Source organism: Panthera onca, chromosome C1, assembly GCF_046562875.1.
Source record: "Panthera onca isolate mPanOnc1 chromosome C1, mPanOnc1 haplotype 2, whole genome shotgun sequence".
Classification (NCBI taxonomy): domain Eukaryota; kingdom Metazoa; phylum Chordata; class Mammalia; order Carnivora; family Felidae; genus Panthera; species Panthera onca.
Genome location: NC_138346.1, coordinates 196,081,370 through 196,103,147, shown reverse-complemented (window position 1 = coordinate 196,103,147; position 21,778 = coordinate 196,081,370). Strand labels below are relative to the sequence as shown.

At 41.2% G+C, this 21,778-nt stretch overlaps 1 protein-coding gene and 1 long non-coding RNA gene across 6 annotated transcripts in view; one reads left to right on the top strand and one right to left on the bottom strand.

The window, feature by feature from the left end:
• CSMD2 (CUB and Sushi multiple domains 2) overlaps positions 1–21,778 on the bottom strand; it is a 599,309-nt gene that overhangs the window by 40,126 nt on the left and 537,405 nt on the right. For 4 of the 5 annotated variants that reach the window (XM_078452082.2, XM_078452083.2, XM_078452084.2 and 1 more), the window contains 4 exons: positions 20,008–20,181; positions 18,771–18,944; positions 13,048–13,221; positions 9,907–10,095 (listed from right to left, as the gene is read on the bottom strand). In XM_078452082.2, the coding sequence (XP_078308208.2) occupies positions 9,907–10,095; positions 13,048–13,221; positions 18,771–18,944; positions 20,008–20,181 (711 nt within the window). The remainder of the gene's footprint in view (positions 1–9,906; positions 10,096–13,047; positions 13,222–18,770; positions 18,945–20,007; positions 20,182–21,778) is intronic. The other variant, XM_078452086.2, reaches the window with a different exon arrangement.
• On the top strand, positions 9,911–20,961 carry LOC132671993 (uncharacterized). The gene is made up of 3 exons (XR_013557658.2): positions 9,911–9,997; positions 19,269–19,433; positions 19,908–20,961. It is a non-coding gene; the product is annotated as an uncharacterized LOC132671993 (long non-coding RNA).

Genomic DNA, 21,778 nt, shown 5'->3' with positions numbered 1-21,778 from the left:
CCATCTTGGTCTCTCTAGTCCTAATTGAGCCAGTGGGGCACAGATGAGCCAACCCTGCTGTGATGGTTCATTTTATGTCATTGTGTGAAATTGACTGGGCCACATGATGCTCAGATATTTTGCCAAACATTATTCTGAGAGGGGGTTTGAATGAGATTAACATTTGAATAGGCACACTGAGTAAAGTAGACAGCCCTCCCCATTTGTGAGTGGGCCTCATCCAATCTATCTCTTTTTTTATGTTTCAAGTTTTTATTTAAATTCTAGTTAGTTAACATACAGTGTACTATTAGTTTCAGGAGGTAGAATTTAGTGGTTCATCACTTACATATAACACCCAGTGCTTATCACAAGTGCCCTCTTTGATACCAAGCTCTTGAAGGCCTGAATAGAACAAAAAGGCAGAGTAAGAGAGAATTCTCTTTTTCTGTCTGTCTTTGAGCTGGGACATCAGTCTTTGCCTATCTTTGGACTCAGACTTGGATTAAAATTTATACTATTGGCTCTCCTGCTTCTTGGGTTTTCAAACTCTGACTACCGTCTGCTCTCCTGGGTCTCTAGTTTGCCAAATGCAGCTCTTGAGACTTCTCAGCCTCCATAATTGTGTGAAACAATAGATAAAAACATAGATCTATCTACACCCCCTTAAACCTGTATCTGTATCTGTATAATCTCCCATTGCTTACTGGTTCCATTTCTCTGGAGAACTCTGACTAATCCACCTGCTAAGCCTTGAATTCTAGACTTATATCACTGTAAGAAAATATAAACATTTGGTATTTGAAGGCACTAAGTTTTGAGATGTTTGTTACACAGTAATACATAACTGATATATCTATTTATCCTTAAGATAGCCCTATAAGGTAGGCACTATTTTAATCTCAATCTCACTGATGAGGAAAATGAGGCATGGGGAAGAAAAATAACTTACCCAAAGTCACAGACCTATTCAATGGTAGAATTAGTTCTTAAAACCAGGCAAATTGACTCCAGAGGTCACATTCTTAAGTACCATAATTAACTCTCTTCTGCAATACTATATTTTATTTTATTTTATTTTATTTTATTTTATTTTATTTTATTTTATTTTATTTTATTTTATTATTTTTTATCTTTTAAATATGAAATTTATTGTCAAATTGGTTTCCATACAACACCCAGTGCTCATTCCAACAGGTGCCCTCCTCAATACCCATTACCCACCCTCCCCGCCCTCCCACCCCCCATCAACCCTCAGTTTGTTCTCAGTTTTTAAGAGTCTCTTATGTTTTGGCTCCCTCCCTCTCTAACCTTTTTTCTTTTCCTTCCCCTCCCCCATGGTCTTCTGGTAAGTTTCTCAGGATCCACATAAGAGTGAAAACATATGGTATCTGTCTGTCTTTCTTTGCATGGCTTATTTCACTTAGCATAACACTCTGTAGTTCCATCCTTGTTGCTACAAAAGGCCATATTTCTGCAATACTATTTTAATAATATGAATGCATTCTGTCCTTCTGCAAGGAATGGAGTCTCTAGTTATAATTTAAATGATTTTATGACAGTTTATTAGAAATTTCTGGATTTCTAGAAATTGTCCAATTTAAACTCTCTAATGATTTTTCAAATAAACTCATTTTAAATGGAAATAAAACATACATACATAAAAGAAAAACACAGTAAGCATAAGCATATAGGTTAGTGAATTGTCACAAAGCAAATACACCCAGGTAACCACCATTCATATCAGGAAATGGAATATCACCAGCACCTCAGAAGCTCCTTCATGCCTTCTATCTACCTCCTCCTCCCCAAAGTAAGCCACCATCTTGACTTCATACACCATTATTTAGCTTGCCTATTTTTGAATTTATAAGTGGAATTTATAAGTGGAACCATATGGTAAATATTCTTTTGTATTTGGCTTCTTTTACTAAACATTATGTCTATGATATTCATCAATGCTATGTTTAGCAGTACGTCTTTCATTATCACTGCAATATACCAGGAGTTAGCAAACTTTTTCTGTAAGAGGCCAGAGAGTAAATATCTTAGGCTTTGAGGACTATACGTAGTCTCTGTTGCATACTCTTCTTTGTTTCTTGTTTTTTTCCACATTGCTCTAAAAAAAAAAAAAATTCTTATGTCTTAGCCACAGGTTGGATTTGGTCCATGAGCCAAGTTTGCTAATCCCTACTATATACCATTTGTATTATTTGCTGTGTAACAAATTGCTCCAATAAACATTTACTATCGCTCATGGTTTCTGTGGGTCAGGAATTTAGGAGTGGCTTAGCTGGATGGTTCTGGCTCAAGATTCTCCATGAGTTTGTAGATAAGATGTTGGCTGTGGCTGCAGTCATCTGAAGGCTTGACTGGCTTCCCCTGAGAGTGACTGATCCAAGAGAGCAAGTTGGAGATAGAAATGTCTTTTATGATAGAGCTTTGTGAGTCACACACCACCAGTTGACACAGACTAACCCTGGTACAGTGTAGGAGGATATTATGTAAAGGCAAGAACACCAGCAGGTGGGGGTCATTGGGACCATCTTCAAGGTTGACTGCTCTATCACTGCGTGAATATACTGCATTTTTTCATCCATTTCTTGTTGATAGACATTTGGGTTGTTTCCCATTTGAGGCTTTTATGAATAACACTGATAACATTTTTGCTCATGTTTATTGATGAACACATATACGTTGGCTATTCCTAATGATTTCTGTGATTGCAGTTGGCTGGCTGTTTTTCTGATGTTCTTATTTAAAATATTTCTTTGGCTAATTTGAGGACAGTGTTAAATTATGGTAATATCTAATATAATCTCTGAAACAGTATATGCAATGCCTGATATTATTTTTTTTTGTCATTGGCTTGATCTAGGCTACTTGGGTATCTGTAAAATTAGTAACCAGATATACTCTATTGTTTTATTCCTTTCCTGTGGTTTATTCTTTTAAAGGAGGAAAAAGTCAACCATAAAAATGTGACAAAAAATAAAGCACTGTCAATACCATTCAACTGCTGTGGGTAAGGAAAATCAAGAAAGGATGTAAGATAATAAAGAGGAACAACTTATATTCACTGTATATTTGCATTCAAATCGGGGAGGTGAAGAACAAAAGAGAAGGTGAATAACAGCTGTTGTATTTCTCAGTTTATCAAATATAAAAGCATTTAAAAATGTTTTCAATGTTCATGCCCGTGTCCAAATGGGATACACTGCAGTGGCTGTTTAGTTTCTAACTGCAAATAAGTTTATTTTTATTTTTTTCCCTAGCTGCAAGTAAGTTTAAATGTGTACATAAAAATTGGTAAGACAGATATTTAGCACTGCTAATAGTAGAAAATTTTCTTGCATTACACAGAATACATATATAACAGGGGATTGAGAAAAAAGCATAAATTGTAATTCAGCAAAGACAATAATACAAATCAGCAATTAATAGACTACACTAGGTCCTACAGCAGAAGGACACCATGTGGGTTGAAAGTTGTATGAAAGTTGTAGTAATGGCCGGCCAGCCTCTGGCACTTCCACTGTTTTCTAAAGCACTTTATCAGGGAAGTAGCATATGCTATAGACCCGGGTCATGCATTTTCCTTGGTCCCTGCACATCCATACCAATTAAAACAGTTTGCCTTAACCTGGAAGGAACCGTTGATTTTCATTGACTGGGTTGATTAGGGGATATATAAGGTACTCTACAATTTTCCACAAGCCTATTCACAGGTAACTTGGTCTTCCAGAAGTAAAAATTTGGTTAGCCCACTAATATAATGTCATGATAATCATGCAATATCAGTGAAAATGGTTTCACTTAAAGTCACTTGGGATCTTATAGGTAGTGAAGTTTCCTTAAGTTTATAGGTAGACGGGGAAAGCCCACCAAGCCCAGTGATAGTTGATTATCCAGAACAGAATTTTAGCTCAACTTTAAATTAGTTCAACCTAAAAAAACGATAATATTAGTGTAAATTACTAACGTGGAGAGACCTGGGGAAATCTATCAGAGATCAACAATATGAATGAGAATTTCAGACACACAGAGAATCACACAAGAAGGTCTAATTTGGAGACCCAGAAGTAGTGAAAGAAGAGAATGAGGGGTGACAATATAGAACTGATAGCTGAGAATTCCCCAGATGTCAAAAAATATCTAGGAAGCCTAATGAATCCTAGGAAGGATAAATAAAATATCTAAACACAGTGTAAAAAAATTCAGAATGCCAACAAGAAAGAAAGGATCTTAAAGTCAGTTAGGTAAAAAAATAATAAGGCTACCTAAAAAGTACAATGATTAGATTGAAAGCAGACTTCTCATTAATAATAAATGCCAGCAGAGTGCACCAAGGGAAATGTGTCAATGTGGACTTTGATCCAGCTAAATTATCATTTAATAACTAGGGAAAATGCAGGACACCAAAGACAGAGACAGACTTTTCAAAGGAGTGAAAGACTGATAGCTGACTTCTCTGTAGCAATAAAAGAGGTCAGAAGGTATTAGAGAAATTTCTTTAATGGGCTGAAAGAAAATAGCTACAGCTTGGATTTCTAAAACTACCGGAAATATCTTTCAAAAATGAGGGACAAATAAATGTATTATAGACAAACAAAAACTGACAGTGTTTGCCACCAGCATATCTTCATTAAGTAAGATTCTAATGAATGTTCTTCACATAGCAGGAAAATGATCCCATGAGGAAGGACAAGGTATAAGAAGAAATGAAAAGCAAAGAAAGTGGCAAATATGCGGCTAAATCTGAGTAAACAATAATTGCACAGGACAACAACAATAATACATTGTGGGTTTTAAAAAACAAGGCACAAAAAATAAAAAATAAATAAATAAAAAACAAGGCACAATTAAGATATAAGAAAACAATAATGTAAAAGCCAGAAAAACATATGGAGTTAAAGAGTCCTAATGTTCTTGTATGATATAGGAAGAAGAGAAAAATATTAACTTTAGACTTTGGTAAGTGAAGTTGTTCCTGTTATAATTTCTAACATAGCCATTAAAATGTAGAGTGTATAACTTACTTATTAGTAAAGAAGAAAAAATGGAATTATAAAAGTTGTTAATCCGATAAAAAAAAGAGAAAAAAGAAACTGAGTAGGACAAACAAAAAACACAAAATAAGATGGTAGATTTAAGCCTAAATATATCAGTAATATGACATGTTTAAAGTGATAAAAAAAATACTTTCAACCAAGAATTCTATAGCTAGCAAAACTATCCTTCAAACATGAAGTGGAATTAACAAATTTCTGGATGAACAAACACTGAGTATGAGAATGCATCACTAGCAAACCTAGAAAGAAATTCTAAATTATAAAGAAATTCTACAGGAAGACTGAAATGAAAGGACTGAGGTCACATGAAGAACTAAAAAATCCTAAAACAGGTAAAAGTAACTACATAGGTAAATATAAACTGCAGAATAAGTGTTTTTTTGTTTGTCTGTAATCTTTCTTCTTCTGTCTGAGAAATGGCATGAAGCAATAATTGGAAATATGTATTGATAAGCATACAATGTCTAAAGGTGTAATTTGTATAACAATAACAGCACAAAGGAGAGGGAGGTAAGGGAGCTTTGTAGGAGCAAATCTTCTGCATACAACTGAAATTAAGTTAGTGTTATTACAAACTATGTTGTTATAAGTTAAGATGTTAATTGTAATTTCCAGAGTAACCACTAAGAAAATGAGTTAAGAAACACACAGTGAATAACAAAGAAATTAAAATGTTAAATTAGAAAAGATCTATTTAATGCAAAAGAAAACAGCAATAGAACAAAGAACCAAAAAATCTCTCCAAACTCAAAAGCCAAAAAACACAAAACCATAAGATACACAGGAAACAAATAGCAAAATGGGTGATATAAAGCCTACCTTATCAATAATTACACTAAATGTTGATTAAATACATAAAAGGCAGATATTAGCAAATGAATAATAAACATGAACCAACTACATGCTGTCTAAAAGAGACATCCTTTAGACTCAAAGATGCAAATGGACTGAGAGTAAAGATGGGAAAAGATATACTGTACATACAGAGACTAAACAGAGGCTGGTATGGCTATCCAGACCAGCTATCTGATATTATCAGATAGGATAGACTCTGAGGCAAAAATTGTCGTTAAACACAGAAAGAACACAGAAAATTTTATATTGATAAAAGGATCAATCCATCAATAAGATAAAACAATTATAAACATATACGCACCTAACAGAGATCCCAAATACATGAAACAAAAAATAACAGAATTGAAAGGAGAAATAGATAAGTCAACAATAATAGTGTGAGATTTCACCACCCCATAGAACAAGACAAAGATCTACAAGGAAATATGGTGACCAACATTATAAACCAACTAGACCTCACAATCATCTAGGAACATTCCCTGTAGTAACAGCAGAATAAATGCTCTTTTCAAGTGCACATGAAATGTTCTCTAGGTTAGACCATGTGTGAAGCTATAAAATAAGTCTCCATAAATTTAAAAAGATTGAAATCATACGAAGTATGTTCTCCAACCACAATGTGATGAAATTAAAGATCAAGAATGGAAGGAAATTTGAAAAATTTACAAACATATGGAAATTAAAAAACCACTCCTAAATAACCAATAAGTCAAAGAAGAAATCAGAAGAATAATTAGAAAATAGTTTGAGGTGAACAAAAATGAAAACAGAACATACCAAAACTCATGAGATGTAGTGATAGCAGTGTTCAGAGAGAAATTTATAACTGCAAATGCCTACATTAAAAAGAAGAGATCTCAAACCAAAAAACCAACCTTTCCCCTTAATAAATTAGAAAAAGACAAGCAAATTAAACTAAAAGCAAACAGAAGAAAGGAAATAATAAAGATAGTAGCAGAGATAAATGAAATAGAAAATAGAGGAAAAAAACCAAAACTATGAACATGAACAATCATATGCAAACAAATCAGATAATTCAGATGAAATGGACAAATTCTTTTTTTTTTTAAATTTATTTTATTTTTTTGAGAGACAAACAGAGTGTGAGCAGGGTAAGAGCAGAGAGAGAAAGAGGGAGACACAGAATCCGAAGCAGGCTCCAGGCTGTGAGCTGTCAGCACAGAGCCTGACACAGGGCTCGAACCCACAGACCATGAGATCGTGACCCGAGCCAAAGTCAGATGTTTAACTGACTAAGCCACCCAGGCGCTCCAAAAATGGACAAATTCTTAAATGTTCACAAACTACCAAAACTTACTGAAGAAGAAATGGAATATCTGAATAGAGTTATAGCAAATAAATGGAACCAAACAATAATCAAAAAACTTTCAAAGAAAAGCCCAGGACTAGATGATTTCACTGCTGAATTATATCAAATTTTTAAAGAAGAAATAGCACTAATCTTTCTATTTCTGAAAACATAAGGAGAAGGATGTTTCCTGACTCACTTTATGAAGCCAACATCACCCCGATCCAAAGACATCACAAAGAAAGGAAACTATAGACCAATATCCCTTATGAACATAGCTGCAAAAATCCTCAACAAAATACTAGTAAACCAAATCCAGCAGCATATTAAAAGTATTATACTATGGCCAAGTGTGATTTGTTTTTGGAACACAAGAGTAGTTCAACATCTGAAAATCAATCAGTGTCATATACCATATTAATACAATGAAGAGGGGAAATCTCAATAGATGCAGAAAAACCATTTGACAAAATCCAACACTGTTTCACGCTAAAAATTTTCAATAAACTAGGAGTAGAGGGGAAATTCCTCACAAGGAGTAGAAGGGAAATTCCTCACCCCTAAAGGGAATTTACATAAACTTTACAGCTAACATTATACTTAATGGTGAAAAACTGAAAGCTTTTCTCCAAAGACTAGGAACAAGAGAAGGATGCCTGTTTTGCCACTTCTGTTCAACATTGTCTTGGAAATTCTTGCTAGGGCAATTAAGTAAGAAAAAGAAATAAAAGGCATCCAGATTGGAAAGGAAGAAATAAAACTATATCTATTCACAGATGATATGATCTTGGACTATTATATTACACTGGATTAAGCAATGGTTTCTTAAATATACCACCAAAAGCACAAGCAACAAAAGAAAAAAATACATAAGTTGGATTTCATTAAAACTAAAAATTTTCATGCACTGGAGGACATTATCCAGAAGTAAGAAGATAATCCACAGAAAGGGAGAAGTTTGCAAATGATACATCTGATAGGGGTATAGTATTCAGAATATATAAAGAACTGCTAAAACTCAGTAATACAAAGACAAACAATCCGATTTAAAAGTGGGTAAAGAACTTAAATAGAAGTTTCTCTAAAGAAGAGATACAAATGGCCAAGAAGCACATAAAAAGATGCTTCTAATGACATCATTAGTCATTAGGGAGACGCAAATCAAAACCACAATGAGATTCCACTTTAATACCCACTAGCATGGCTATAATGAAAAAGATGGACATAACAAGTGGAGGTGAGGGTGTAGAGAAATTGGAACCTTCCTACCCTGCTGGTGGGGATGTAAGATGGTGCGGTCACTTTGGAAAACAGTTAACCTCAAAAAGTTAAACATGGAGTTACTATATAATTGGCCCAGCAATTCCACTCTTAGGTATATGCCCCAAAGAACTGACAACATATGTTCACACAAAGACCCAGGCATAAATGTGTGCAGCAATATTATTCATAATAGCTCAAAAGTGGAAAGAACTCCAATGTCCATCAACGGATGAATGGATAAATAACTATAGTATACCCATACACTAGAATGGTATTTGGCCATAAAAAAGAATGAAGCACTGATACGTGCTGCAACATGGATGAACTTTACCTTAAGGTTAAGGTAAGCGGAAGGAGCCACACACACAAGGCCACATGTATATTTATATGGAATGCCCGGAATAGGCAAATATTTAGATAGAAGGTAGATTAATGGTTCCCAGGGATATAGGGGTAGTGGAGATTCACCTGCAGGAACAAGAGGAGAGAGCAGGAGGTCAAGGGACAGTTTCCTCATGTGGATGTGTGAGGTTAGTAACTGAGTATCAGGGTTCTGAGCACCTCCCCTCTCTCTCCCACCATTTTTAGCATGTTGTTCCCATATATTTTTTCTAATAATAATTATGCAGTCATTGTTGATGGAGATGTAACAGATACTATACTAGGCACTTTTTATGGCTTTTCTATTTTTTTTTTTTTAGAGAGAATGAAAGCATGAGTGGGGGGAGGGGCAGAGACAGAGAGAGAGAGAGACAGAATCCTAAGCAGGCTCCATGCCCAGTGTGGAGCCTGATGTTGAGCTCAATCCCATAACCATGAGATCATGATCTAGGCTGAAATCAAGAGTCTGATGCTCAACTGACTGGGCCACCCAGATGCCCCCTGCTTTTCTAATTTAACCCTTTAATAACTCTATGGAATAGGTATTAGGGTCATTTTTATAGATGAAGAAATGGAGGCTTGAAAGCTTAATAGACTTTTGTCAAACCAAACAGCTTGTTTAGGGGCAAAGCCAGAATTCACATCTCAGTCAATCTGCCTCCAGAGTCTGTGGCATTTCTGCTTCAGTCCTTCAAAAGAAAGGGGTTCATGTGTTATTTTTATGGAAAAGCAAGGAAGGGGTAAGGTTTGAGACAGTGTCATGCCAGGCAGTCTGTTGTGAAGGAAGAGCGCCCTGAGGGCTAAAGAGGATAGCAGTGCAGCAAAGAGGAAAGAGAAAGAGGAAAGTCCTCTAGCTAGGAAGAGAGAGAGTGCATAAGTTGGTGAGAAACTAACCCAACAGGGCCTAAGATGCAGACAGAGTGACTGTCATTGTGATGTAACACACACACACACACACACACATGCACGAGGAGGACATGTACTTGGACATGGGCCATCCCGTCAGTCTGCATGGGTGATCACTTTGAGTCGATGACATCTACTTACAGAGACACTGGGGGCGGGGACGGTCCCATGTGCCATCTCCCTGGCAGCTGAGCACCGGGGTGCCCAGGAGGTAGAAGCCGTGGTTGCATTGGTAAGACACAGTGGTGCCGTAGCTGAACCTGTGCGGGCCGCTGGCATGGACTTGACGCAGGCTGTTTTCTTGGTGCCCAGGATCGGTGCAGTTGATGACTGTAATGAAAGGGGACAATTAGACACAGAAACCAGGATGCAAAGATTGTCTTATGCTTCTAAACGGGAATTCACATGTCCAAACAGGCATGCATTCCCAGTATGGCAAAATGTCCAGACAAATTGGTAGCACGAAGCCGATCCTGCCTGGGAGGGTGAGCTGGTCCTCAGGCTGCTGTACTTCCTGATCACTGACTTTGATAGCCTGGTTAAGGGATTCATTCTTCCACGTCTTGCTAAACTCAGCTCTCTGGAGAAGCCTTCCCACCTCCTCCCAGACTGGTTAACCTCTGCCCTGGCAGTGTTCCCTTGCACGAACCTCTACTGCTGACCTTATCAGCCTAGATGGTGAGTTGTTTGAATACATGAGTCCCCTGAGGGCATGACTCCCTTGTCTCTGGGTGCCCTATCCCTGGTGCAGCAAGGCTGCTGATCGTTGTAGAACAGATGCAGCTGAGCTGACTCCAACAGGGGTTGGTCTTTTTTGGAAAGTGTTTTAACCACTTTTTAAATTTTTATTTATTTATTTATTTATTTATTTATTTATTTATTTATTTAAAGTTTATTTTGAGAGAGAGAGAGAGACCACGCAGGAGCTGGGGAAGGGCAGGGACAGAATGAGAGAGAGAGAGAGGATCCCAAACAGGCTCCGTGCTGTCAGTGCAGAGCCCTACATGGGGCTTGATCTCAAGAACGGTAAGATCATGACCTGAGCTGAAATCAAGAGTTGGACACTTAACCCACTGAGCCACCCAGGCATCCCAGGATAGGTATTTTTAAAAAATATTTGATAAGTTTTTAAAATGTAAGATATTTCCACCTTTGACGAACTTCTCTGAGGCTCAGAGAGGCTGGCGTCACAAAATAAATACATAACATGCATTGATTCTCACTATTTATTGCCATATATTGAATGCCAAGCAGTGTGCTGGGCAGTAAAGATACCACAGAATTTTCAATTGAGAGTAGAATTTCTCCACCTTGGCACTGTGGACATTTTGGCTGCTAATTCTTTGTTGTGGGGGCAGAACTATGTATTGTAGGATGTTCAATAGCATCCCTGGCCTCTACCCACTAGATGCCAATAGAAACCCTCCAGGTGTGACAATGAAAAATATCTCTAGATATCTGTCCCCTGTTGGGGCAGAGGATGGATAAAATCATCCCCAGTTGGGAACTGTTGGTCTAGAGAGAAAAGGACAAACAAGCAATTATTTTGTTTGATAAGTGCTCTGATAGGGGTAGCAGAGAATGTTCTAGAAGCACAAAGCAGTGCATCTAGCCCAGTGTAGGAGGTGGAGCAGGAAAGGCTTCCAAGAAAAGGTGACATTTAAGCTGGTTCTTTTTTTTTTTTTTAATTTTTAAAAACATTTATTCATTGTTTGATAGAGAGAGAGTGTGAGTGGGGAAGGGGCATAGACAGAGGGAGACACAGAATCTGAAGCAAGCTCCAGGCTCTGAACTGACAGCACAGAGCCCGATGCAGGGCTTGAACTCATGTACCGTGAGATCATGACCTGAGCTGAAGTCAGATGCTTAACCGACTGAGCCACCCAGGCACCCCTAAGCTGGTTCTTGATGGTTGGGTAAAAGTCATCCAGACAAAGTGGGATGGAGAAGAACGCATTTGAGGAGACTGTGTGGGAGTGCCCTGGGGACGAGTGAGCACAGGGCACGTGTAAGGAAGAAGTTCAGTGTGGCCAGGGCCCAGTGCAGAGGTGAGGCTGAGGCAGAGGACAGTGCCATTGTAAGGGCATTGGGAAGTCTGGGAAGGCATTTCAAACAGGGAATGGCTTGATCAGATTTGCATTTTAGACTGGCCACTCTGTCAGGGTAGACAATGGGCTGGTGGGAGCAGGACTGGAGGCCATGACTTCTAAGATTTTACCTTAGCCCTCTGACTCCGAGACCGGTCCTGAGTTTGTTACTCTGGGCAGGGGCCTGTGGGGGCAGGAGCTGCAGTTACAGGAGAATTTGTATCTCATGTTGGGGAGATGGAGCACAGCTCTTGATAGGGGATGTGGGATAACAATACCCCAAAGCAACCAAGTTCTAAACTCTTTCCTGCCTGAACAGATGATCGAAGGAAGGCCCAACACCAGCTTATGGAAGTTTTCCCTGTGTTTTCTGGGACTTTCTCTCACTCAAAATGGCATCTTAAAATGTTATGAGAGGGATGTTATTTTTAGGGGTAGTTGTGATGCATCTTCATTTATTTGAAAATTTTGGTCCTTTAATATCAGTTACAAATGACTTGTGACACACTGCACAGCCAATCACCGTGCACCCCCACATACTGCAATGAGGAGCCATCCTCCTAGAGACTGTGTCCTCATGACTATAGCGATTCGATCAAGCTCCATGTCAGGGCTGGGGTCGTTCACGTTCTGTCTGCTTTGACACTCCACTCAGATGTCACTGAGTCTGCCAGGCTATTCCTGGTATGAGGCAGCTCCATTTGCCCCTACTATTGTGACCAGCCATGAAATGCTTTAGAAACTATTTCTTAAGTAGCCCAGATGAGGCCAGAACATCCTCTGCTCAGTCTCTGCTTCTTGGGTTCTTTTCTTCCTCCCTGCTTCATTCAAACCCCTATGCTCTTTGCTTTTTATTTTTCATTCTAAGTTTTCTGATTTTTTCTTTTGTCAAGAATGGGGCTTTATATGATAAGGATGAGTTATTTGTTCTATGAAATGTAAGCAAGAAGACTGCTTTCCATTTCTGTTTTCAAAGGTGCAACTTGTTTGTTTTGCTTATATAACCAATGATGAAATCTTACATGGCTGTATCTGGGGGATGAGAAAGTCCTCATTTATGAGCCTTCTTTGCCCTCAGTTTTCCCTATCCGAATCAAAATAACACCAGGACTGAATCCACTGGCCTGTGCTGCGGGGTCACCCTCACAGATGGTAGCGGTACGGGGGGTGAGGTGGGAGAAGAATGGTGACTCACTTCTGCAGGTGGGCAGCGTGTCGCTCCACTGCCCGCTGGCCAGGCACTGGGACCTAGCAGCCCCCTCAGCCATATACCCAGGGTTGCAAACAAACTTAACCACATCGTTGAGGTTAAACTGGTTGCCCTGAGTGAGGCCGTTGATTGGGTTGCCTGGGTGTCCACAGGTAATTGCTGCAACCAAAACAGAAAATAGGTAAGCCCTCCTATTATTCCATACCCCTAAAGTGCATCCTTTTTCTCACCTGGTATTTCTCATGCCCATGAGTGAAGTTCAGGCCTAAGTCTAACTATAGTCTCTTAGCTGTAAAACCTTTATTTCCTGAAATCAGCATGGGGACATACCTTCTTCCTTGAAGGCACATCTGTAGCTTGGACAGCTTGAGAGAAATCACTCTGTGACTCCCCATGAGGCATTAGGCCTGGACTGTAGTTCTGTTGTCTGGGTCGTCAGTCCTGCTCATTTTCTCTGCCTCTATCCCTGTCGTACCCCATGCCCACTCTCCATCACTGGATGCGATGACTACCCCTCAGCGGATTCAGGCCCAACCTACTTCCTGGCTGAGCTTGACAGAGCCAGAGTCAATGCTAACTACACCCGAATGGAGGGATTGCTCCCCATGCCAGACCAGTGGCTCAGCCAAAGCTGTTGAGAGCACAGTCCTTCCCCTCTACTCCTTCCAGATGAAGGGAGTTCAATCCGTGTAATTTCTGGCCCTTCTCTGTGCAATTTGGGAAGAATGAGCAGTCATGCTTGGCCCAGTTCTGCCCTCTTCCTCTTGGGACCCGGCGCCTGTGAGTGGCAGTGCTCTCTGCTGCTCCCCTGGAGACAGGCTCTCCCAACAATGGGGCGGGGGAGGTGCTGTCCTTGCAGCCTTGCCTCTGATGGTGTGAATCCACCCCATTCTGGGTTTGCTTTTTTTTTTTTTTTTTTTAGCAGATCCCATATGGCTTTTACTTTAAACTATGGCTTCCAACATAGGCTTTATTAGTAATAAAGGTGATATTCTGGAATCCTTGCAGGCCATTTTATTTTGTGATTTGTTCAATTATAGGCAGGGCAGTGGGGGAGAACCCAGTGCTCTAAGGCCTGGCCCCAGAGTGCGAGGGTCACCACTTTGTCCCAGCTTCATCCTTGCTCCTGGAGCTGGAGTTGATCCCTCCATGCACTGGCACTGGTCTCTCTGAGGTCTCCTGAAAATAAGTGACTGCCTCAGAGCCTTAGCACTTGCTTTCCCTTCTGCCAGAACATCCATTGGCTCCTGCCCTCACATCTTCAGGTCTCCCCTCAAATGTCACCGTTTCAGTGAGGCCATCCCTTATGACCCAATAAACAACCTCCCCAGCACTTCCCTGGGCCCCTTGCCTTCTCCACTTTTCTCCACAGTAACGGACATGCTCTACATGCAGCTCTTTGTTTGTTCATTGTTATCTCCCTCCACCTCAAGGTCAGCTCCATGGGGGCAGGTTCTTTGATTTGTTTCTTGCGACATCCTTGGGGTCGGGACCAGTGCCTGACATACAGGAGGAGTTTGATAAATACTTGCTGACTGGAAGACCGGTGAGCACATGGATGTGTGGGTGCCAGGGCTTCTGCTTTGCTCCTTAGCCCTTAGTTCTCTGTAGCACCTGCCTGGTACCCTACCTAGTCTCTTCAGACTGAAGTCTCAGTTGATGCTTTTGCCAGCTCTTTCTCTTGGTTCTGGATTTTGAGGCTGAGAAACCATGAGGAATGTTTTCTTACCCCAACAACTGGATCCACGAAGAGCCCACCCCAAACCATGATGGTGTGAATGGAGATGGGGGAGCAAGAGCAGGCAGGAGGCGGGGCCCAGTTTTTGCTGTGGCCAACTCTGGCATCATTCTGGGTCAGTTCTCTTATGTAAATCTCAACAGTAGTATCCCTGACTCTAGCAGAGAGGGCCGAGCAGAGCAGGACACATGTGTTAGTGGATTGCAGGGGTTTGAGACTGCCTGGTGTGCTAGGATGAGGGTGGGCTATGGAGGCCAGCAGACCAGGATTTACTACTCAGCTCTGCCCTTTCCTTACTTTGGACAATTCACTCCGAGCTCACTTTCTGTATCTCTAAAGTAAGGATTTTGAATTGCATTAATAGGTTTGCCTTGAAAATAGATTCAGACATTTACTTTTCATTCAACATTACTGAATTCCTTCTATGTGCTAGGTACCTTGCTCTGCTCTGATGATATACAAGGAGGAATATGATATGGTCTCCATCCTCAGGGAGCCACTTCCCAGTCCAGGGAAGCAGACTGTTAGAACACAGTGTGCTGGTGCTGAGATAGAGGCCCACAAAGAAGAGGGGCATCTATCCTCCACAGGGGAGAGAGTGGGTTAAGGAGGGTTCCCAGAGGAAACAGCATGCCATCTACACTGGATCTCATGGATGAACAGGACCCTGCCAGATCAGCAAGGTGGTGGGAGAGGGGAGACAATCTTCACAGGGTCTTTGAACTCATGGAAATGATATGCAAAATATTGGGTGGGTGCAGTGTGCTTGGGAGAGGATTCACCCCTCTTCCAGATTCACAAAAGGTCACGAGGCCCCTTCTCAAAGGCTAAGGACCACTAATAAAAGTGAGAGAAGAGTGTTTTGTAGTATAACCTTTGGGGGTACCACCTCTTGAAGGACAGGTCATGAAAGCACCTGCAAAGGAACCGAGGGGTGGTCAGCAAAGTAGAAAAAAATAAAGCCCAGCAGGGGGTGGGAGTGTCCCAGAAGCCTCAGGGAGAGCCTCAAGAGGTGTCAGATACCCCAGATAGCTCTGTTTCTCTGGGGACCCTGATTGGCACAGGCTGCAAAGAAGAGGTGGAGAACACCCCACTAGGAAGGAAAATAGAGGTCTCTGTGAAGCTTGAACACTTAACGGGGGCTTGAGGGAAAGTAATAGAAAGGAAAGGTAAGCAGTAAAGAGGAGACAGTTAAAAATAGATTAAGTTCGCTGAGGAGGCAGGAGGGAGGGGATCTGAGAATCAGTGGAGGGCACAGCCTTGGGCCTGGAGAGAGAGACTCTTCTACAGAGGTAGGAGGGAAGGGAGAAGAATAGATGTGTGGGTGGGAAGCAGGAAGCAGAAGGAGTTATTGTTTGATGGCTTCTATCATCTCTGCAAAATAGAAAGTGAGGTTATCTAATCAGCTAATAATTATTGGGGTCTCTCTGCATTATTTCATTTAGTCCCCACAACCCTGTGAGGTAGGCACCATTGTCATCCTCAGAGCAGTCGGGAGACTTGTTTGGGGGCACTGTTTCCAGGTGGCTCCTCTGAGCTCTGAAACCAGCTCCTCTGATTTCAGGCCAGGTTCATTATCTGCCTTCGCTATCTGCTGCGAATGTAGGCGGAGGAGGTGGAGGGTGGGTGTTCAGGGAAGAGGTAAATTGTGCAGTAGCTGTTTGGGGATGGATGAGAGAGCTAACCGAGGAGATATGGGATTGCCAGAAGGTTTGGAGAGTAATATGGAAACCTTGGATTTACACATGGTGACAGCTAACACAGTGCCCACCTCAGGGTAATCACTTATAAATGCTTGTTCTTTTTCTCTTTTCTTCCTCCTCCAGGTACTCCCCACATCTCTGCACTCCAGAATAAAATGGGGGTTGGTCCAAGAGGTACTGGATTCTGGGTAGGATCCGGGCAATCTAGGTCCTGGGTCCAAGTGTCTAAATACCTTACTACACTGCTTTTCAGTGCATACCAGCTCTAAAATTAAACATCTTTAGGCAGACATTCTCCATTTATTTTCTGACTCCAGCATTCCCTATTATTTATAACCCACATCTCTGCATGTACATTCTGTGCCAATTCCTTGAAGGCACTGGAATTTGCATCTTCTGGATGAAACCAAATGTTTAGTTTAGACTCCTCTGGAAGAGTGACTGAATAGAGATGGGTCTTGCTTTGTGTAATCCTAATACTTAAGTAGCTATTAAGAATAATTTTTCATGCATTGCTCATTCAATAAGTCTCATTATTGTATTGCTCCATCTCATATAGGAAGAGCCAAATGAAGAAGAATTACAAAATTAAACAACACAACCTGCACTTTACATAAAGGCTCACTTCAGGGAACTTTAAAAAGTGAAGAATTTTCCAAATTACTTCTAGGCAGCTGAGAAGAATGGTGGTCATCTACATCCAAAAAACGAGGAAAATGCAGATTAACAAGAAGAACGAATAAAACTGTAGAAAGCCCAGGCCTGCAGCATAACCAAAAGACAGAGAATGCTATAAACTTTAAAGTATGTGTAAGTGGAAAAACAAACGTGCCACCCAGGCAAAATGTGTCTCATGCTTCTGTTGCAAGCCTTTGTGGAAAGCAAGACTGTTCGGAAAAGAGAAGAGAGGAGCAGGGAATGGCCTGATATTGATCTAGAGAAAGTCTATTGTAAATGTGAACAAACTGAAAAAGGATCCTGGTATGTCAGTGCACTGACTACAGGAAATGGGCATAAAAGCCTACAAACTTCCCTAAATACCAAAAGAAATGGGGGGGGAGGGTGGTGAGTAAGGAAAACATCATATAGAGAAAGAAATTCCTGAGTATATCTTACCCACAATAGTTACATAAAACCCGACAGATATAAGACCAAGCATGTAAGTCACAGCAATATATGTGAATGAGTATAACTAACTTATTAAAGGAAATGGTTTTCAAATGGGCTCACAAGGTAAGGCCCAACTCTCTGCTGTGTACAAGATTCAGAAAGGCTAAAATACAGGGATGGCTCAAAGTGTACCAGGCAAATGGAAAAAGGATGAAAGAAGGACTCGTAAGCCCTATATCAGGCCCACTGCCAGTCGAACTACAAATTACTAAAAGTGACAGAAGACATTTTAAAGGCTAAAATCACAGTTTGCAATAGATATAATAGTTCTGAATGAGCATGTACCAAATAACATAGCAACTACCTTTATGTAGCAGAAACTACAGGAAATGCAAGAAAAGATAGAAGACCACTAAAAATAGAAAACTTTGAGACACACCTCTTGGAACAAAACAGGTCAAGTGGACAAAAGTCAGTAAGGTACAGACAACATAATCAAGGCATACCTTATGACTATATACAGAGCTTTATACCCTAATTCCCTTTCTTCTTAAATGCACATGAAACATTCATAACAGTTGATCAAATATTAGGCCATAAAGAGAGCATCGATAAATTCAATGAAGTAGAAATATTACACACAGTGCAGTAATATTAGAAATGAATAACAAAATAAAAATAAAAAGTCCCTTCTGCCTGGAAATTAAAAGAAAACAACTATTAAAAATTTTTTCAGTGAAAGAAGAAATTAATTTATAACCCAAATTATAGAATTTCTAAACAGCAATCAAACATTAATTATTATAACCTATGGGATCTGATTAGAGCAGTTATTGGAAGAAATTTTATAACCTTAAGCACTTACATCAATAACAGTAAAAAATGGAAAGAATGACAATAAATGAATTGGATTTGCTACTCAAAAGCTAGAAAATGAACAAACAAGTTAACCAAAGGAAACCACAAGGAGGGTAATGGTGAAGACAAAAGCAATAATTAATGATACACAAAACTGAAAACAAGAGATGTAATGATCGGGTCTTTGAAAAAAAGTACCCAAGCGTGCAAAACCTCCAGCTAACCTAATCAAGAGGACAAGGGAGAAAGTCCACGTTGAGTCTGAGCCCGTGACTAGGGAGAGTGGATAACATACTTACGCACACAGAAAGGGGTCTTGCCCGACCAGTGATGATCCTGCTGGCAGATGCGCACAGACATGCCGATCAGGCGGAAGCCGGCATCGCACTGGTACACCACGCTGCCCCGGTAGCTGTAGTTCTCCCCGTTGATATGTCCATTGACGATGGGCTCAGGGGTCCCACAGTGTCCGGCTTTGGTGGGAGATGAGGAAAGAGTGTAAATTGAAGAGGAGCTTATACAAGACGAGTAGGGGTTTGGTCAGGGTTGGGGAGACATGGATGGTGAGGAAGAGGACCAAGGACCCAGCCACCCATTATTTTCTCCACCTCCTTCTGAGAGTAGCTATCCAGGAATGGCTTTAGGAATCCTAGCATGACAGAAATGGCATCCCCAAATCCCAAGGTTGAATCCCAAAAGGCCATCCATCTCTGAACTGTAGTTTCTGTATCTGTCTGTGGGTTAGAAATGATCACTGTTCCCTGCCTCTGGGATCGTCTCCCTCTTTTTTTCATCAGGTAGCATCGACTGAACATCTACTGAATGGAGGGCACCTGGTCTACATTAAGGCAGTCAAAGCCCAGCTGAGTTGAGTTGGAAATGACTATGCACAAACAGGTGATTTGGCTAAACCCACCTTTCCTTCTCCTTGAGTGGCAAGAGACACAGACAACTTAACCTAGGTGGGTTACTTTTATTGAGTGGGGTTTGGGTAGAGTATATTCCTAGAATTTCCACTGGTATTCTTTGAATCTGTATGGAAATAATTCATGACTGTATCCCTAACAAGAAGCCTGAGACAGTGGGAGGGCAGCACTGTTCAGTCTGGAACAGACATTCAAATCTACGCTGTCAGGTCTGTGTGTAGCTGAGACTCTCCTTTGGACTTGAGGTTTCCAAGAAAGAATTGAGAGGAGAGAAAACCTTAGAATCTAAGGTTTGGTAGAGAATGCATTAGCCGTGGGGGAAACCATAACTTTGTCCTTTGTAAGCCAGGTTGTTTTTGTGCTTTTGTCATTTGCTTACTTTATAACTTTGTCTTATCAGACTTGAAATTCTTCCCATTCTTTTGGGTGCCCCAAGAGAAGTAAGTTCAGGGTTTTAGTCATGGTGCATGCCCAATAGCTGGTGTTTGGATTACGCATTTTATTCCATAGGTAGAATGATGCTGTTCAAAGACTACAATCAACTTTAGAAAGCTCTAACCCGCCTTGAGGAGAGAAAAATGAGGAGGATAGACCTGGGGAGGTCACTCACCAAGGCAGCGAACTTCAGAGCCACTCCAGAGCCCATTTGCCATGCACTCCCGCACCCTGGAGCCCACCAGCGTGTATCCAGAATTGCAGGAGAAGATGGCCGTCGCCCCATAGACAGACAGTGTTCCAATGCGGTGCCCACTGGGCGGGATGGGAAGCTCTCCACAGGAGATGACTAAAAAAGAAATCACAAAGTACTCTGAAAAGCCAGCATGAAGGGGAGGGACACGGGCTGCTTCTGAGTAGTAAGAATAATGACAAAGATGAGACCTGTTTAACTTTATTGGGACTCATGAGCCGAATGTGAGACATGGCAGTGACTTGCGTGATGTTACAGTTGGAGCAGTGATTCTCAACTGGAAGTGCGGCCAGAAACACCTGAGGAGATTTTAAAATGCCCAGGCTGTACTCTGGACCTACGTCTCACAATCTATAGAGATAAGGTCCAGGCGTGTGCATTTCTAAGAAAAACTCTTCAGGCAGTTCAGATATGTACCCTGGTTAGGAACCACTACACTAGAGGCAGAGATTCTGTGGTGTCCTTGGTGTCCAGGGCAGACACTACCAATCAATCCCTTGTCCTTTCTGCTGAGTGCAGCAGAAGCCTCCTATTCCTTCTCAATAGGGCACTGGAGATGGCCACTGGCTGGCATGTGAGATGAGGCCCGATGGCCAAGACTACACTGAATGTGAGATCCTTCATGGTGATAAAGCTGTTAAGACCCTTGTGACTTCTGCTCTGCCACACACATGGTTATAGTCCATGGTGGGGTCTAAACTTGGATACATAAAGACAACAGTGACTTGAATCATCAGTGTAGGGAGGATATCACTCCTTCTCCCACCCAATCGCAAACTTTCTACTGCTCAATGACAAGCTATTTCCTTTTACCCTGATACAAACACCTACTTCCTCTATCACATCTGTATTGATTACGTAAATATTATGAGTCTATCCCTATTGTAGTGGGTGCTGTGGTGGGCCACTTAGACCCCCACTTAGGACCAAAGGACTTCTCTCCCCAGCTGCTGGTAAATGACCCTCAGCTACTAGCCCTCTTCAGACAGCCTTGGCTGCAGAGTCCTCCCATCTAGATCATGCCCTCTTCCTGGGGCATCCTGTACCCCAAGTTTGGTCACTGTGTAGGCATAAAGGCCTCTTGCTCCAACTTGTGGCAGTTCTGAAGGACCATCCCAGCTTCAGAGCTCCCTGCAGGGTCAGCTGAGGGCTTCACTGATAGTGCATCAGAGCTCAACTTCACCATCTTCCCAGGGCTTCTTCCTCCCCTTCCCTTACACAAGATGGCAGTAATCCTAACAGTACTCCATAATAAACTTCTGTCTCAGAGTTGCTTCCCCAGGGACCCTGACCTTGGAAACTGTCTTGAAGACACCAACAAACACAACTAACAATGCAGAAGGAAAGGCAGACACACCTAGGTGCCTGCCCCTTGTGCTATACCCATTCCTCCTATACACATTCCTGTTACGGGTCTTTCACACCCCATAAGCATTGCTTCCTTACTTTGTCTGCCACTCCAGCAGACCATAAGCTTCTTTTCGGTAGGTGTCACAACCTTTTATCTTCATACTTCTATAATACCTGGCGTGAATGTTGAATATGTGAATTAGTGGATGCTCTCCTGGACAAAGGCAGCTTTTTAATAAGATGCGGAGAAGTACTTCCTTAAAGGAGTAGGCAGCTCCCCAGCTCCTGACTCTAGATGAGAGTTCAAAAAGAGGTACACTGCAATCCCTTGTGATACCTCCTT